Raw genomic sequence first — 17434 nt, 5'->3', positions numbered from 1 at the left:
AAAAAAAAAAATTGAATGATGCCGGAATCGAACCCGGGCCGTTGGCGTGGTAGGCAAGCACGTTACCGCTAGGACAACGCGCTCGTTTAAAAATATAAATTCATTAGTGGTATATGTTCAACATATTGAATAATTTTTTTCGTTGAAATTCCACAAGATGTGGTTTCCCCCTTCCGCACGTTCTACAGTCGGCTAAATTTCAGTTAAACAAATGAAAAACAAAAAGCATTCGTACAGCAGAAAATAAAATTAAATAAAAAATCTTTAAAAAATAAAATAAAATCTTTGGTATAGTAAGTCATAGTATAGGAGAACAATTGAAGAATGGATTTAAAAAAAAATACAGTTGTTATAAATTGAAAATGTTATTTTATTTGCGACATCAATTGCAACCTTCTCCCGTTGAACACTAAAAAATTGGTCCAAAAGGTAAACATCCTTTTTATTGATTTATCAGAGATTTTCGACAACATAATAACTCTCGTCATGATATTTTTTGCTTCTTTTCTACTTCCGAGATTATGATTTATGTATAACATTGAATATTCGACGACGATACATACATGTCTTATATTACACGGGATAAAATCTGTATTTCGTTAAAATATAACAGTTGGAGATAAAGACTGAACAACAACATAAGCCAACAAAAATTATAAATACAGGTGTTTTCTGTTTTATCTCTATACATTATGTTATATATTATTTAAATTAAAATAAGTGACATAATATATAAAAAAAAGAAATTGATCTGTGAATTTGATACTCAAGTCTTGGAAGTGGCATCCACGATATTTTATCATTCGTGACCGTATTCTTCTTCATTTCTTTCCTTTTATTTCGACGAAAATGTCAAAAATTTTAATTATGGAACAACAAATACTGCTGACAGAGTACATTAATTTATGGAGTCAGATGGAATCGTCTTTACGCTTGTTTTGGATGTGCAACGGGTGCTGGACTTGGATCTGAGCGGAAGCAGGAGAGGAGGAAACCGGTATACAATCCAAATAAAACTGTTATTCCCATTATTATATACATGTATATATTCAGCTCAGGTTGACGGAACCTGTTCTTCCTCAGCCACTCTAGGACTTCCGCTTCTTTGTGCAGATGTCCTGAAAAATCATCAGTCATTTGATCTTTATTCATTATTACTATTCTGTGTTAAAAAAAAAAAAAAAGCATGGACTGGAGAGTGTCATGTTAGAGAGCCAAAAGATGAACTCTCCATCACTGCGAGATATCAGAGATTATAGGGAAGATTACTAGTGCCTACACAGAACCTTCATCATGGTGAGAGCCCTATACCTGTAAGTAAAACAGAGCGCGGGCCCGAGAGTATTGATTATTTTCAGAGTCCGTGACAATGGAATTAATTATTTTTTTCAAAGAAAAATTCAAAAAAATTTTTCCTCAGGTACGGGCTCTGATTTTAATTCCGTAGCATTCCGTAGCAATGCGATCCCTTATTAAAGTCTTTCCATAAGCCCTAGCAATCTCCCCTATAATCTCTGTTATTATTCTCATAAAACATTTGCAAATGCATTTGAAAACGAGAATTTTATCAAGTTGACCGGCCGCTCATGCTCATAAAAATGATAAAAAAGAAAAATGGACAAAAGAAATCCAATTTTTATTAATATTATCTAATAGCTCGACTTACCTCGATAAATACTAGGAAATTTCTTACGGAAATAGACAATTGCTGGTAATTTCGTAACCCCCCATTTTCTAGCGTAACGAGTGTCCGCCATTTTGACGAATGTTATGTCCAAATTGTCAGTTTCACCGTCGATGCTCTCAAGTTTTTGATTAACTTCTGCACTTTCCTTATTGTTATGTTCATCTGAAATCAAAGATGTCATTTAACGAGCTTTAAATATTTAATTTGAAAAATGGGCACGTTTCAGATTTTTTAATTAATTTTTTCACACAATAATTTTATGGATGCCATCGACATACAGAAGAAAACTGTGACAAATTCATTTTCCTCCAGGAGTTTGTCCAGCATTTTTTTATTAACTTCCTCGATCTCGTTTTTGATCTCGAAAACATCCTGAGATGTCAGCCATTGGAGAATTTTATCGGCTTGCGTCAAGTCCCCGTCATAAATCAGAGGGACTTTCTTCCTGAAGTAAACCAGCGAGGGAACATTTATGATTTGGTATTTCTCAGCAGCTTCTTGACTCGAGACCTTGACAAAATCTATTCCAAAAAGATCGGCTTCCCCGTCTATTTGCTCTAAGGCTTCCATTATCTCCTCACACTCTGGGCAGTCTTCATCATCTTGAAAAGTCCATTTAAATCACCAATTAATTTGTGCAATTATTCATCAAATTTTACTTACAAAAGAAAACAGCCAGAAATGGAGATTCATCTAAAAGCCTCTCGAGCATTCTATCATTCACCGATTCAATCTCATCCGCTAGCTCTCGATTGTCATCATCGATCAGCCACTCCAGAACAGAATCCTCATTCTGGAGATCTCCTGGGACGGGAATTGAAAGACATTCCAATCAATTCAATAAAAGTGGGCTTTTACAAAAAGTTCATTCCTCATTGATTTTTCAAACCTTCAAAAAGCAGTGGATTTCCATTTCTGAAGTAGACTAGAGCTGGGAATGTCTTGATGGAGTATCTCTTCGCCAGCTGTGGATCTCGTATTTTCACAAGGTGAATACCAAATACATCGCACTCGTCGTCGATGCGCTCCAGTCCCTCCAGGATATCATCACAAATGTGACAGTTCTGTTTATCTAGAAAATAAAATGTATTCATTGACAATATCACAGCTGGATGTTATAATATATAATTTAACCAACAGAAGTAGACAGCGAGATATTGCGTATCTTCTACAGCGGACTCCAGCATAACTCGAGTAATCAACTCGATTCGATCCTCTGTTTTCTGAGTGATTAGCCACTGGAGTACTTCCTCTTCCTCAGCTAGATCCCCCTCAAAGACATTAGCGGTTTGAGACTCGTAGTAGACGAGCACTGGGAAGTCAGTTACTCCATAATCATCAGCTATTTTAAAGTCCTTAAATCATTGTAACATAACAGAATCAACATCTTCAGGAGCCTCAGGATTGCCAGTTGCCATTTTACCTGTGTTTTTACGAACGTAATCCCATGTCTGTCACAGTCATCATCAATGTTCTCCAATTCCTCCAGGATTCCAGCGCACTGCTCGCACTCGTCGCTGTCTGGTGGGGAGGGAGGGGAGGGGGGAAACTATTTAATTCAATGAAAATGAAAAACAAAAAACAAAAGAAAATCACCTCCTCAAAGCCACCAAGCACAATATCAGCAGAAAAGTGCAAGTCCATGCATAAAGTACTGAGGAATTTAAACATCCTCGTGGCGCTAATGAATATATCTGGAAAGATTATTGCGTTCGGATGATGAATAAAATAGCGGGGAATCATTCATACAACTGTTACTCAGTGTTTCATCACTACAAGGCGATATTAATCCTATATTGAGGCATTTAATTTGAAGTTTCAATTTTCTCGTCTTTTCAATCCTCTCGTGTCTTTCTGTGTGCCGTGAAGATGTTAGATGTTCTGTTCCTCTAATTTCTTAATTTTTTAAAAACTCGAGTCAACTCGTTCGAGTCAATTTTACTTCTGGGCAAAAATAATTAATTAAAAATAGAGTGATGATCTCAAGCTCAAGCTGTCAAAATGCCAAAGGTGCGGCGCAGAAGATGGCAAAGAGCCACGTGCGTGGAAGAAAGCACTATGTCCAAAGCTAGAGGGTTAAAATTATTAATTTAGCATTATGCTTATAGTCGATACCAATGGCATCTTCGGTCGCTTCAACCTGTTCGGCAATCCTCTGCTCCTGCTTGTGCCGCATCTGCTTGCGAAATGCTTTCGATTGGCACATGTCGCAAAGCGTTCCGTTCCCTACGAGCATTAGTTCCAAGTCAGCACGAGAAATTATTAAAAAAAAAAAACAAAAAAAAACAAAAAAAAAACAAAACAAAACAAAACATAAGAAAAATCAGACTTCATTATAGAGAGGAGATTAGCGAAGACAATTAGCATGCAACGAAGCGAATTATTTTTCATTACTGTTTTTCCGTGGTGAGAGTTTGGGTGACAGGGTTTTTCTACTCACAGAAATAAACCGCTAGGGCATCCGATTCTCGGATTAAATGCAGAAGGTCCTCGCCCTCGAGGGCTTCTATTACCTCTCCAGAAGGATCTTTCTGCACCATCAACCACTGGAGGATCTGATCTTCATCGTATAGGTCACCTGCAGACCAATATAATCAGTCCGAAATTCTTCCTGGATTCATCAGTAAATTAACAATTCTTGTTGACAAGTTTATAATGTAAATATTAATATAAATATAAATATTATTATGGGGAAAAATAGTCTTCATGTGTTGGAAAACAATCTAATATAATTACCAGCATAAATAACGGGTTCTTTGGAGCCCATTCTGAAGAACAAAATGGCGGGTAGAGCAAAAACTCCAAATTCTTTGGAGAGTTGTTTATCATCAATTTTAACAAAATTAATGCCTGCATGATCTGCCTCGTCATCAATATGTTCGATTTCCATAAGAACTCGACTGCACTGTTTGCACTCTTTGCTGTCTATCCACAGGTGGTTCACAGTAAAATAATATTTAAACTGTTTATATTAATTTATTGAAACGAAGGGAGACTTACAAAGGAATACAGCGACGTAATCGTTGGTCTGTCGTATCTTGTCGAACATTTTTCGATTGATCCTCTCTATGTGATCCGTCAACTCCATGTTCTCTGGGTTGGTCAGCCAGTCAAGGATCTCCTCCTCGTCGTCTATATCCCCGTCATAATTGATGTACTTCCCCTTACGGAAGTACGTTATCCCCGGGGGATTTCTGAAACCATATTTCTTCGCCATCAGACGATCCCCCATTTGCACTATTTTTATTCCATACTCCGCTGCCTCGTCGTCGATCAATTCGATATGACGGAGGATCCTGGGACTCTCCGAGTCCTCCTCTTTGTCTACAATTTTTTCAAACTTTAAATGAAATTTCTGCACTTGTTTGAAAAATTGAAAAAAACATTGAAAAAATGAATTTTATAATAATAGGATGAATTAGGATGAATTATTCCCTGGAATTTTGCCGGGCTATTTAGGATTAGTTTTTCAAGTGGAACTTACAGAAGACAACTGCGAGGAACTCTTTCGTCTCGATATACTTCTGCAATTGCTCGCGATTTATTTTTTCGATGCTGGCATCATTCCTCTGCTTCGTCATCCAGTCGAGAACTTCCGATTCATCCAAAAGATTTCCTGGATTTTTGCAATGACAATCCAGTGAATTTCAATGGGATTTTGCCCAGAGGAACTTTGTCCAATGGATTTCATCGAGCTTTATCTTTATTTCTATCAATTTGGAATAACGGAATAACAGCCAAAATCCAAAATAAAAAGGAAGATAAAACAATTAATTACCTAATAATTGCAAATTCTTAAGAAACAAAAATAAATTTTTTAGAGATTAATTATATGCGTACATTTCTTACCTGTCATTTCACTCCAACCAATTAAATAAAATTCATAGAGAAATACTTTCAATAACGCTTCAAGATTTATTGCCGACATATTCTCATTTTTTCCATTTTTTTTAAACCAAATTTCTGAGAAACGGGTGAGAAAATAGGCAAATTGACATGGAAAATTTTTCTAATATCGTCTTCGAATTTTATTATTACAAGATCCAATGTCTCACCAACTATTCATAAGTATATGAAAAATAATAAGGAGATATCGGCATCAAAATTCCTTAACAATAAAAATAAATCAATTAACAATAATAATATAAGGAGAAAAAAAGAGGTGTATGAGTTGCTGAAGTGCGGACTGTTCTGGAATGGCTACGACAAATTCCAGAATCCTTGAAATCGAGAATAAAAATATTTAGAATTAGGCGACAGAACGTCGAATTTTTCCATTTCCTTTTCTTTATTTTATTGAAATTTCTTCTCCGTACAGATGATCTTTCCACCAAAAACCGCTGTACAATTTACATTTACAAATAAATTACTTCCAATATAATATTTATATATTAATATATACATTCGTATAAATATCTATAGTCCAATTGTCACGTGCGTCGATTCAAAGGACTCATTATAATTTATAACGAACAGAACAACCACAATAATGAACTCAGGCGTTGTTACAGCTAGCTGTAGCCCCTATGATTCTTCGACCCTTCAATTCATTATTTTAGCATAAAAACTGGATGGTACAGCGGCTGTTTACCATTAATCAACATCTACATCTCCCCAAAACCAGAAAAAAAAAAAATGCGGAATATGAAGAAATGCGCTCAAAACACCAATTGACAATTGAAAAATTCAACCAAAATATCGAATGGCGTGACCAGCTCAATATTAATGCGTAAACCGTCACAGCGAATAATAAATTATACATAAATTAGTGCAAAGATCTTTTACAACCGAACTTTTTAACGACCGACAAAAAAAAAAAATCCAAAACAGATAATTAAAAAATATTGACATATTTCCCCTGACTTTTACAAAATCATTGTTGCGATAATGACTGGGCGACGAAATACCAGTGAAAATGACAAATTTGAATAAAACCCTCCCCCACCCCCACCCCCACCCCCACTGGCTGAATGATTTTCCAATGGATAAACCCGAAGTGGAAATTGTTGCAACCCATTAAGTCCTCCAGTGGAATAACGTGTGAATCAGATCTTAATGAGGTAGGGCAAGCCAGCGATAACTGCAAAATGTTTTTCTTCCTCATTTTCCAAAACTTTTGTTTGTTTTTTTTTTTTTTTTCTATTTAATAATTACCACTTCCAAAAAATCCTCTCTTGCCTTTGGTTTTCGTTTCACTCGACTTGATATTTTTCTTAGTCTCCTTTGGTGTGAGTTTGTTTATTTGTTTGAGGCTCGCCGGTGTCTTGCTACTGTGTGATGGTGATACCTTTGATGATTGGTGGGTGACATGCTGAGCCTTTGCTATCTTGGTTGGAGCTGGGACGTTTGCCCGACAGCACTGGTAAGGCTCATAGGAGGGTATCATGGGTTTCGCGCTTTTACCACCCATTCCAATGTAGAAACAGCCGTCGCCTGGGTCAAGCAAATAAAACAGAGTATTTGTAGTGGCACATTTTTTTGCAATCTTCTTCTTCTTCTTTTTTTTCTTTTTTTTTTCTTTTTTTTTTGATCTCTATTTTTTACGCACGTTAAACGAGGGAGGGGAAGGGGGAGGGGAAGGTGGAGTCGGATGTTAATTATCTATGAATAATTAGAGTCGGCAAAAAGGCACACGTGCAGTTCCAGCTCTTGAAATTAAAGTGTCAAAATTGTTAGGGCGATCTACACTATTATTCTACGCATTCTGGTGAAAAACTTGCTGAGAATCTGAGATCAGATGTGGCGATGATCCAGTTTTTGGGTTGTTGAAAAAAATATTTGAAATACCTCATCAATTCACATTATCTATGTTTATTTATTAAAGAGAAATGAGCGGATTGCAAGAAAATATTTGAATATAACTATTTGAATAAAACTAGTTGGAAATTAACAGAAAATTTACAGGTAAATTTTTCCCTGTGTTGAATGAACGTCAAATATCGGTCAAGTTGAATTAATTCCGTAAATAATTACTCAACACAATTAACCAGTCAATTAATAAATTAGCACAATGAATTAATCGGTGTAATCTGGGAATAAAATCGATATTAATCAACTGATAGATGATAATAAAGAAAAATTCAAAAATCTAAAAAATTAACTCCGAAGCTAATAAAATGATAAAATTTTCGGATCATCGCACATCATAAGAAAATAGTGGTGTACGCCCTCCAGAAAGCCGATGGGAATGACAAAAAAGTAATGCTCGCCCAACGGAGTGGATTACCCTCGAAACTAAAAAATCTAAAACTAGAGAGAAAATTAAAAAACAAGTACAAAAAAGTGCAAATTGCCACGCATTGAACTCCCCATTGACTCCACCACGACCCTTTGATCCAGTGGCTTTACCTACTAACGAGTCCGTCTCAATGAATTTTAAATTATCGTCAGGTATCATGGATCAATCATGGATCTATCGATTTGTCATTTGGCTTTTATCTCGTCTCAGGGGTTGTCTTCCCCTTTTACCTTTATCAAGGATTTTCTTGAGTGCTTTCCTCTGCCCCTTCTCGTCATTATCATAATGATCCTCATCCTCGTCGTCGTCGTCGTCGTCGTCATCGTCATCATCATCATCATCATCATCATCATCATCATCATCATCATCATCATCATCATCATCATCATCATCATCATCATCATCATCATCTTCTTTATCATCATCATCATCATCATCATCATCTTCGTCATCGCCATTATCTTTACCATCTTTATCATCTTCCTTATAATCATCATCTTCATCTCTGTCACTTTCATTATCATCATTTTCATTACTATCATCATTATCTTCGTCGCCATCATCATTACCTGTGTATCAAGATGAACCACATGTGATAAACGACACGTTTCTCGATATTTAAAAATATATATTATACAAGATTGTCCGATTCGCGATCTTTTCCCGATAAGAAAAAATAAACGTCAATTAAATTTTAAACAGCCGCTGGAGGTGTGCCCATTCCGCTAGTTGATAAATAATACTCCTAGGTTTTAACAATACTCTCATTATTCCTTGTAATTATTCTTGTAAGCAAAATGAGGCGCCATGCGATACAAGACAGAGAAGAGAATTCAGAGAAGAAAATAATAAATCAATAGTAAAGCAGTTTTTGGAGAATATGCGAATTTTTAAAAATTAAGTCCTTTAAGATAAAATCATTACTCGATCATTTCTGTGATATTTCACGAGTCGAAATCAAAGGGTCAATTATAAGTTTTAACTCAACAATTAGGAGGGGCTGAACATGAAGATCAATTACATTTTAATTAATCAGTGTAATGACACAAAAAATTCCATTGAATTCGAAGTTGTTTGACGAAAATTGTTAGTCATCCCCTGGGGATGAATAATTTTTTAGATTGATGGGGGAAAATTGAAAATTAAAACTACAGGCAGATTGTAGTGAATAAAAATGCAATAAGCTGTACTGATTGGAAAAAAACAAAAAAGAAAATATTTTTGGTATTAAAAAATTCGTGAGCGCGTACGCAACGGCACGGCATATTATGCCTTGTGTACATTATTGTAATTTCTATATAACGGTAAATCAGTAGTTACGATTGATATTAAAGTAACAAAAAATAGTCCACCCGTTATAATTAACATCATTCTATAGATTTTCTTACTTTTTTGCTCGATTAGCCATTCCAGAACTTTGTCCTCGTTCTTAAGATTACCTATAAAAGTCAGACAACACGCACACATGTATAGAATAATTTATTCAATTGATTTTATAACAGATTGGGTATTGAACTTCGACATCGACAATGGAAGAAGAGTCTCGACGACGAGTGGTTTTCTGAAGAAAAAATAAGCCTCTCTTTAAATCACTGGCTCTCGAGACAAATGTTTATTAATTGTCGAATTTCTCATTATTCATTACTCCAAGAATGCCTTGATTGTTTCTTTTTTTTTTTAAATGGGATGGAATGACATGCTTTTATTGAGGGAACAAATATTGAAAACACAGGATGATTTTATCGTTTAAATCAGTAGTGGCTTTATTTTTAGTTGAGGGAAATTTTTTTGTCCAAAATTAATGAAAAGGCAATTGAAATGTCAAAATTTAAGTTGGTAATATTTGTACAATTAATATTACCTTGGATAATATCATGTTTAAACATGACTTGTCATTTATTTTTCGGACAATCCCTTTTACCACTTCACTATTAAAATTTAAGAAAATAATTGTTCACAGACTCTTACCGTCGTACATGATGGGTACACCAGTCTCGTAATAGACGAGTGCTGGAAACGAGAAGATGCCTATTTCAGCAGCTAGTTTTGCATCACTTGATTTTACGAACTGAATTCCATATTTATCGGTATCATCATCGATCGTTTCCAACTCCTCCAGAATCTCACGACATGTCTCATCATGCTCATCATCTACATTTTACAGAATAATTTAGCAATTGCAGATGTCAATTGACGAAAGAACAAGTTTTCAACCAACTCACAGAAAAATACAGCGAGATGCTCGACATCATTGATCAGGACCTGGAGTGTCTTTCTGTCGACATTCTCGATTACGTCTGGAGTCGATCGTCTAAGCTCCAGTACCCAGTCGAGAATGGCCTCTTCATGCATCATATCACCAGAGTAAATTTGTCGGAATTTGTGGCGGTAAAATGCTAGGGCTGGCAGTCCAGGGAGATCGTATTCTTTATCGATTCCATCATCAGAGATTTTTACGAAATCAATGTCCTCCTCCTCGCACTCATCGTCGATATTCTCCAGTTCCTGGAGGATTTTGTGGCTCTTCTTGTCGCCTTCTTTGTCTATAAAACATAATTACAAATCTATTGCAATTTACCCAGTGAATCATCAATTAATCAATTGTCGCTTACAGAAAAACACAACCACGTGATCATTTTCATCGAGAATGTTCTCCAACATTTTCGAGTTGACTTCCTCAATTTTTCCTGGGATCTCCAGGGTGTTCTCGTCGGTCAACCATGAGAGGACCTCGTCCTCGTCCTCAAGATCTCCACTATAAATCAGTGGTTCCTTATTCCTGAAGAAGGCCAGGGCTGGGAGGGGCTTGATTCCGTACTTTTTAGCTACTACCAGATCTTCTGTCGTCACGAATATGATGCCAGTTTCGTCTAGCTCATCATCAATGTTCTCTAGCTCTTTTAAGACAATCTCGCATTCACCTCCATCATCGCAACGACCACCTGATCAATTCGAAAAATCGTTCATGAAATTATCTGCTTCGATTTTATTAAATTTTAATTTAAAACTCCAAAAAATTAATATTTATTGATATTTATCTACGAAATTCTCGTCAAATCATTGGTAAAACTCACTGAAAAATACAACGACGTATTCATGTTCGTCAATCAGATCAGTGAGAATTTCATCAGTGACTTCCTCGATGGTAGCTGTATTTTTCTGCTCGATCAGCCACTCCAGAACTTCATCTTCATTAAGTAGATCTCCCTCGTAAAGTGCTGGGATCTTATTCTCGAAGTAGACCAAAGTGGGAAGATGATCGATTCCGTACTCCTTGGCCTCGGCGTCGTTGTCAATTCTCAGGATGACAATTCCTTCTTTCTCAAGTTCGTCGTCGATGTTCTCCAGTTCGTTTAAAATCCTCATGTTCTGTTTGTCCTCTTTGTCATCTGGAAATGGCAGACGATTCCAATCAGTTGAGTCCTGGATTCTTGGAGAATCAATGGGTTATGGAGACTTACATCAGATTACTTACAAAACAGAACAGCCAGGTACTCTGTGCTCTCAATTAGCTTTTCCATCATCTCGTCAGTCACTTCAGGAATCTCCCGGTGCTTTTTCTGGTGAAGGAGCCAGCCCAGGAGCTGGTCTTCGTTCATCAGATCACCTGGAACCAGAGGGAGTTTTTTTTTTTTTTTTCTTTTTTTTTTTCTTTACAAATTAATGATTCATTTGTTATATATTAAAATATAAATGTAACATTCTGTTTCTCACCATCATACATATGAGGGATTCCTCGTTCAAAGAGCACAAGAGCAGGGAATGTATCAATTCCATACTCCTTGGCCTCCTCGTCATCATCAATCTTCACAAATGCAATGTCATGTTCATCACAGTCGTCATCAATGTTCTCCAATTCAGTGACTATTTTCTGACTCTTCTTCTGGTCCTTGTCATCTGTACGCACAATTACATTCTTTCAATCTTCTTTTTCAAAAAATAAAGGTCAGCTATCATAAAATGTACAAATTTACACACAAAATAAAACAGCAACGTGCGGCATCTTTTGAATCACCATGTCTAACATTTCGTCAGTGATGTCTTCAATCTGGTCAGATGCCTGCTGCTGCTCCAGCCACTTGAGAACTTTCTCCTCATCCTCAAGATTGCCCTCATAAATGGTAGGAATTCCCTTTTCAAAGTATATCAGTGTTGGTGTCTTTTCTATACCGTATTCCTCGGCCTCTTCGGCGTTATCGATCTTCACAAAGACGATCCCCAGCTGATCGCACTCGTCGTCGATATTCTCCAGCTCGTTGAGAACCCGTTGGGACTTGCGCTCGTTGTTGTCGTCTAAAATAATTCATTTATCATTTGGATTCATCAAAATTTTTCCTCTTACAAAAAACATGGAAGGAAAAATCTGTTCAAATCTATGATTGAAGAGTTACAGAAGATAATTACAATAATTATTTTCAATTGTGAATTTTGAATATGTCATGAATTTTTGAGAAATTTTACAATTAATTTTTTTCTCATTGCTATGAAAAACTTACAAAAAAGGACTGCAATGGTTTTTCCTTCTTTAACGAGACGATCCAACATCTCATCAGTGACGTCCTCGATCTCATCCTTTTCCAACTGAGAAAGTAGCCACTCGAGAATTTCATCCTCATTCTCAACATCACCTAATATATTTAAAATCAATTTAACCTAGCACAGAACTACCAAAAAAAAAAACGAAGACAAAGAGATGAATTCATCAGGCCAAATAGTTGGAGATGAATTCCTGTCAGTGCATCGCCTCTAATAAAGCAGAGTGATTATTTGACGATTATATTTACCGTCATAAACATTTGGAATCTGTCGTTCGAAGTAGACGATTGCTGGAACACTGTCAATACCAAAATCCTTGGCGGCTTTGTCATCGTCAATTTTCACGAATTGGATGCCATGCTTATCAAGATCATCATCGATCTTCTCCAGCTCAGTCAGCACCTGCATTGAGTCGTCATCTCCATGATCATCTGGAGAAGACATAGGCAATTAATTGACAGAAAATTCCACCTGCTTTCCCTGACAAATGTATTCCTTTTATTTCTATTGGAAAAATAACTCACAGAAGAGGACGACCAGATTGTCCATATTTCCGATGAGAGTATTCAGGGTCTTAGCTGTGACATCTTCGATTACATCTTCCTCATCTCCAGTGCTCTTATTGGAGACCAACCATTCGAGGACGTCCTCCTCCTTGCTCAGTTCATCTTAAAAAAAAAATAATGTAAAAACAATTCAAATTTTTCTGAAAAAATCAAGAGAGACTTACGTTCGTAGATGATTGGTATCTGATGCCGGTAATAAACCAAAGCCGGAAGTGTTCCCAAATTATATTCCTCAGCAAGTTCTTCATCTGCTATTTTAACGAATCCAATCCCTAACTGATCAGCTTCATCATCTATGTTCTCCAGCTCCTGCAATGCCTTTGCGCACTTCTTGCAGTCCGGTTTGTCTGTCCCATTCCAAATCAATTACTCATATTACTGATGCGTTGTTTGACATGTTGATTTATTATTATTATTATTATTATTATTATTATTATTATTATTATTATTATTATTATTATTATTATTGGGGAGATTATACACAGTTAATGCAGTCATGACCAAAGCAGGGTAGAAAAAAAATGAAAAAAAAAGCATGCATATTCACAAGTGTCTGATGCCGAGTGGAAAAGGATTCTCTTTTTTTTTTTCTTTTCTCTTTTCTACTCTTTCTTAGAGCGGACAATTGAGGTGTTGCATGAGTTTCAGATTGAAATTTTATTCAATTCCTTTTGATTTATTTGTAAAGGAAATCTCATGTGAAATGCCAATTGCATATTTTTCAAATAACATGAATACTTACTGGAACCAGCACCTGTGCACCGCTCCGTATTCGGACCTGACAGATGAAATACACACAAAAATATTTTCGTAAGAAACAACAAACGAAAAAAAATAATGGAAACAGTGTGCGACATTAATGGTTCATTCGAAACATCGCACGATCCATGGACTCGTTTCTTTTCCTGATAAATTTACATGCAAATTTAGGGCTCAACCAGTAAACGAACAATTGATTAAATTCATATCTTCCGCATGTACAGAAGCCAGAAACAATTTAAACAGAGACGGACGAACATGGACATTTCAATAAATAAATATTTTCGAATTGTTGTCTTCATTTTTTCATTGAGAATTTTTCCACTCACAGAAGAGTACTGCGACGAATTCGGTGTCCTCCACAATTTTTCCTAGGATTTTTGCATTCACCTCTTCGATCCTGTCAGGAAGATCCATTGCCTCCAGACTCGTTAGGAAGTCTAGGACACTTTCTTCGTCCATCAAATCACCTATCGACGAAAATTCCCGGACATAATTATTTATAAATCTAAAGTTGTTGGGAATTCCATGGAAAATATGATTGTAATTCTCAACAGATTGACAGTGAATCGGATTTAAGGGGATAATGGAACTTATGAAATTTGTCTTGGGATGGGATTAATTAATTGGTTGTTGAACTGAACTGATATGATTGAAATACCTTCGTAAATAATTGGCTCCTTCTCCCTAAAGTACGTGAGTGCTGGAAAATTTTTAATTCCATATTGTTTTGCCAGGCGTTTGTCATTAATTTTCACAAAGTCAACACCGAATGTGTCAGTGTCGTCGTCGATTTTCTCGAGCTCGGCAAGAACTTTATCGCACGTTGTACAGCTCCTTGCATCTATAAAAATCATTTCCATTACAATTCAAAGATATTCCGGGCAGCTTTCAATTGTATTGTTACCACTACAACTCAATCATCTAAATTAAAATAAATCATATGAAAACCTAAATAGTGACGATTAAAAATAAAGACAAAAATTTTCAGTAAAAGTTAACGGTTTTTCACATTTTTCCACCTTCAATCAATTCAATACAATAAAATAATAATCTAGAGCGTTTAAATTTTTGATTAATGACCGATAATTTACTTGACGCAAGTATGATTTTTTATTTGCAATTGATAGACTTTTTGGAGAGGTAATTTTTTATTTGGAGGTAATTATCCAGGATTATGGTATAACCATTGCATCGTACATTAACGTTGTAAAATAGACAAGCTGGTGGTGAATAAATAAAGAGGATTCCACCGGTGGGTTTTTGTAACCCAACACCTTCTACTTGTACCGTCCAATAATTGCTAACGAGCGCAAGCGCAACTCAAATTGCAGAGCACACAAAATGGTTCTTCACCAATGAAGAGAGGGTATATGTGGGTTGGTACAAACCAAAGAACGGCCAAGGCTTTGGCAGAGACCGAAATACACATTTCCATAATTTTGCTCTTTTTCATAACTTAGATTATCACTTCAGGGCTCAATTCAATTCAATTCTCCCTATCGAACCTATCATTTTATCATTTTATCATTTTATCATTTTATCATTTTATCCCATCCAATAATCCATCTACATTTTTCTTCAAAAATTATTACAATAATTACAATAGTAATTATCCCGTAATTTTGAATTCATTGAACTAGTCTTCCGTAACTCCTGAGTGAAAAATATATCAGTCTCTGCGCATGTCTCGGAATTGATATTATAACGCTGGATATAACTTGCCATCGCTCTCAAAAAGCAAATTTGCGCGGGTGGAGGTGTTCATCACCGACCTTCTCCCTCCATCTACAACTTCTTTTTTTCTTCTTTTTTCCCTATTTATTGAAATGATACATTTATGAATTCGACATACTGAAATAGTAACGATGTTGAATAAAAGATGCCAAACTGCGTGACTTATTGGTTTGAGATTGAGAGCAAAACGGCGATTAAAAATAAAACAAATCTACCGTATGACATTTTTCAAATGTTCTTTTGTACTTGTAAAAAAAATATATATATATCCCCACAATCTGTTATTACCCCCAAACTCTTAGTCTGAAGCCGGAAATTTCTCTCGGCTTCGCTCCGAAATTCAAAAGTGAACGCATTTAGACTAACTTTTTCGACCGGCACACATTTGGCCCGGGGTAACTCGAGGCGTCGACAATGTCATCTTCTTTTTTCATGTTTCTTAACGGAGAGGGTGTCGATAGATCCACGAAAGTGGCTATTAAACCAATTACCCAAAACAAATCAACTGATTGCCTCGAGAATTGTCAGCGCACCGGGTGATTGCTGCCTCACCCACGATGGAGGGGATAGCAAGAGGAAGTGGTACCCTGTTTGGTTCATCAATGGATCGAATAAAATTGTTAAAAAATTGAAAACCAATGTTTTCCGGACGAAACCATCATCGGGAGAACCAAATCACCGAGGGAAAGGGGAAAGGGGAAAGGGGAAAGGGGAATATTTCGAGTGGGACAGAGGATAAAACGGCGCGGTGCCAAAATAACTTTGTACGTATTCTAAAAGCGGTGCAGGCCACTGTGGGTAAACGGCTTCGTCTATGGCTAGACCTTGTTGCTCTTCATCCCAAGAGAAAAAAAAAAAGTTAAAAGCCCAATGGAACGATCCCACAAGCCCCAAAAAGACAATCATCAACCAAAAGTATGCATATCATTGATCATCAATTTGGAGGCAGCAAAACGATAGCAGCTCAAGACCAATCCAATCTGCCAATCTGCCAATCTGCCAATCTGATAATCTACCAATTCCACAATTCCATCCAATTATCTCGAAAATCTCGACAATTATCAGTCGAACGTGAAAATTTTATACGACTGTTTTGTCAGAGAATGAAATATTTGGTAAAATTGGTGTTATGTCTTATACAGCGTCAGATGGTACAGGGAAATGTGGAATTGTAGAAATGTGAAAAGTTTCAAATTTGAAAAAGTGATAATGGATTATGGAATTTTTGCACGTGCATTTGAGGTGAAATGTACTTACACCAGTAAACAGCAACAAAATCCTTGTCATTTAATATGCGCTCGAGTTGTTTAGCGTTGACCTCCTCAATAACCGGTTCGCTGTCTCTTCCTTGGTGATGCTGTCCTGTTGTCACTGTCTTGCCGTATTGGATATTCTCTCTACCAGCGTGCAATGTATCCTGTTTATTTATCTTGGTACTGCCGGCATTTTGACACGTGTAAATTAATACAACTAGGATAATGAGTAATTTAATGAGGAGGTCACTGGGCCTCGTCATCGTCGTCCGCCACTGATGGCAGCGCAACGTCGAAACGTCGTTCGTCCTCGACATCGTCACACTAACTGCCAAGTACCCAAATCGACGTACCCCGGGGGGGCCAATTTTATTTTTAATTCTTTTACCCACCACTTTCAACTGACTAAACTACACACATTAGCTACACCTTACAACGCCCGCGCAATCGCCGTTTCTATCTCATTTTTTTATACTTCATTCTTCCATTCATAATTTCTCACTCTTTTTAATCAAAATTTTATTATATTTTAACAATTGTTCACTCAAACAAATTCAATTCTGCCATACTCATTGTCATTTTCCATATAACGAGAAATCATTATGATAAATAATAAATAATCACTTGAAGGTAATCACTTTAGTAATTATCACCCATA

The 17434-nt window shown here is 36.4% G+C and overlaps 1 protein-coding gene across 5 annotated transcripts; it reads right to left on the bottom strand.

The window, feature by feature from the left end:
* Positions 1–352: 352 nt before the first annotated feature.
* On the bottom strand, positions 353–17092 carry hlk (hulk). 5 transcript variants are annotated; one of them, XM_011313491.1, is made up of 27 exons: positions 16781–17092; positions 14448–14630; positions 14116–14256; positions 13770–13805; positions 13192–13374; positions 12986–13129; positions 12710–12892; positions 12422–12553; positions 11904–12218; positions 11640–11822; positions 11401–11532; positions 11000–11314; positions 10538–10867; positions 10148–10468; positions 9894–10076; positions 5172–5303; positions 4688–5011; positions 4424–4612; positions 4128–4265; positions 3803–3913; positions 3111–3208; positions 2826–3042; positions 2577–2759; positions 2351–2491; positions 1966–2289; positions 1667–1849; positions 353–1118 (listed from the first exon to the last, which is right to left on the bottom strand). In XM_011313491.1, the coding sequence occupies exons 1-27, from the start codon at positions 17037–17039 to the stop codon at positions 928–930; spliced, it is 5271 nt and encodes a 1756-aa protein (XP_011311793.1). In that variant the 5' UTR covers positions 17040–17092; the 3' UTR covers positions 353–927. The 5 variants fall into 5 exon arrangements, with proteins under 5 accessions (XP_011311793.1, XP_011311792.1, XP_011311795.1 ...); XM_011313490.1 differs by lacking the exon at positions 3803–3913 and adding an exon at positions 3284–3381 and having other exon boundaries at positions 3111–3236; XM_011313493.1 differs by lacking the exon at positions 3803–3913.
* Positions 17093–17434: the final 342 nt, after the last annotated feature.

The sequence above is a fragment of the Fopius arisanus genome, unplaced genomic scaffold (assembly GCF_000806365.1).
Source record: "Fopius arisanus strain USDA-PBARC FA_bdor unplaced genomic scaffold, ASM80636v1 scaffold00124, whole genome shotgun sequence".
In the NCBI taxonomy this organism is placed as follows: Eukaryota; Metazoa; Arthropoda; class Insecta; order Hymenoptera; family Braconidae; genus Fopius; species Fopius arisanus.
This window is presented reverse-complemented; position numbering and strand designations above follow the sequence as displayed.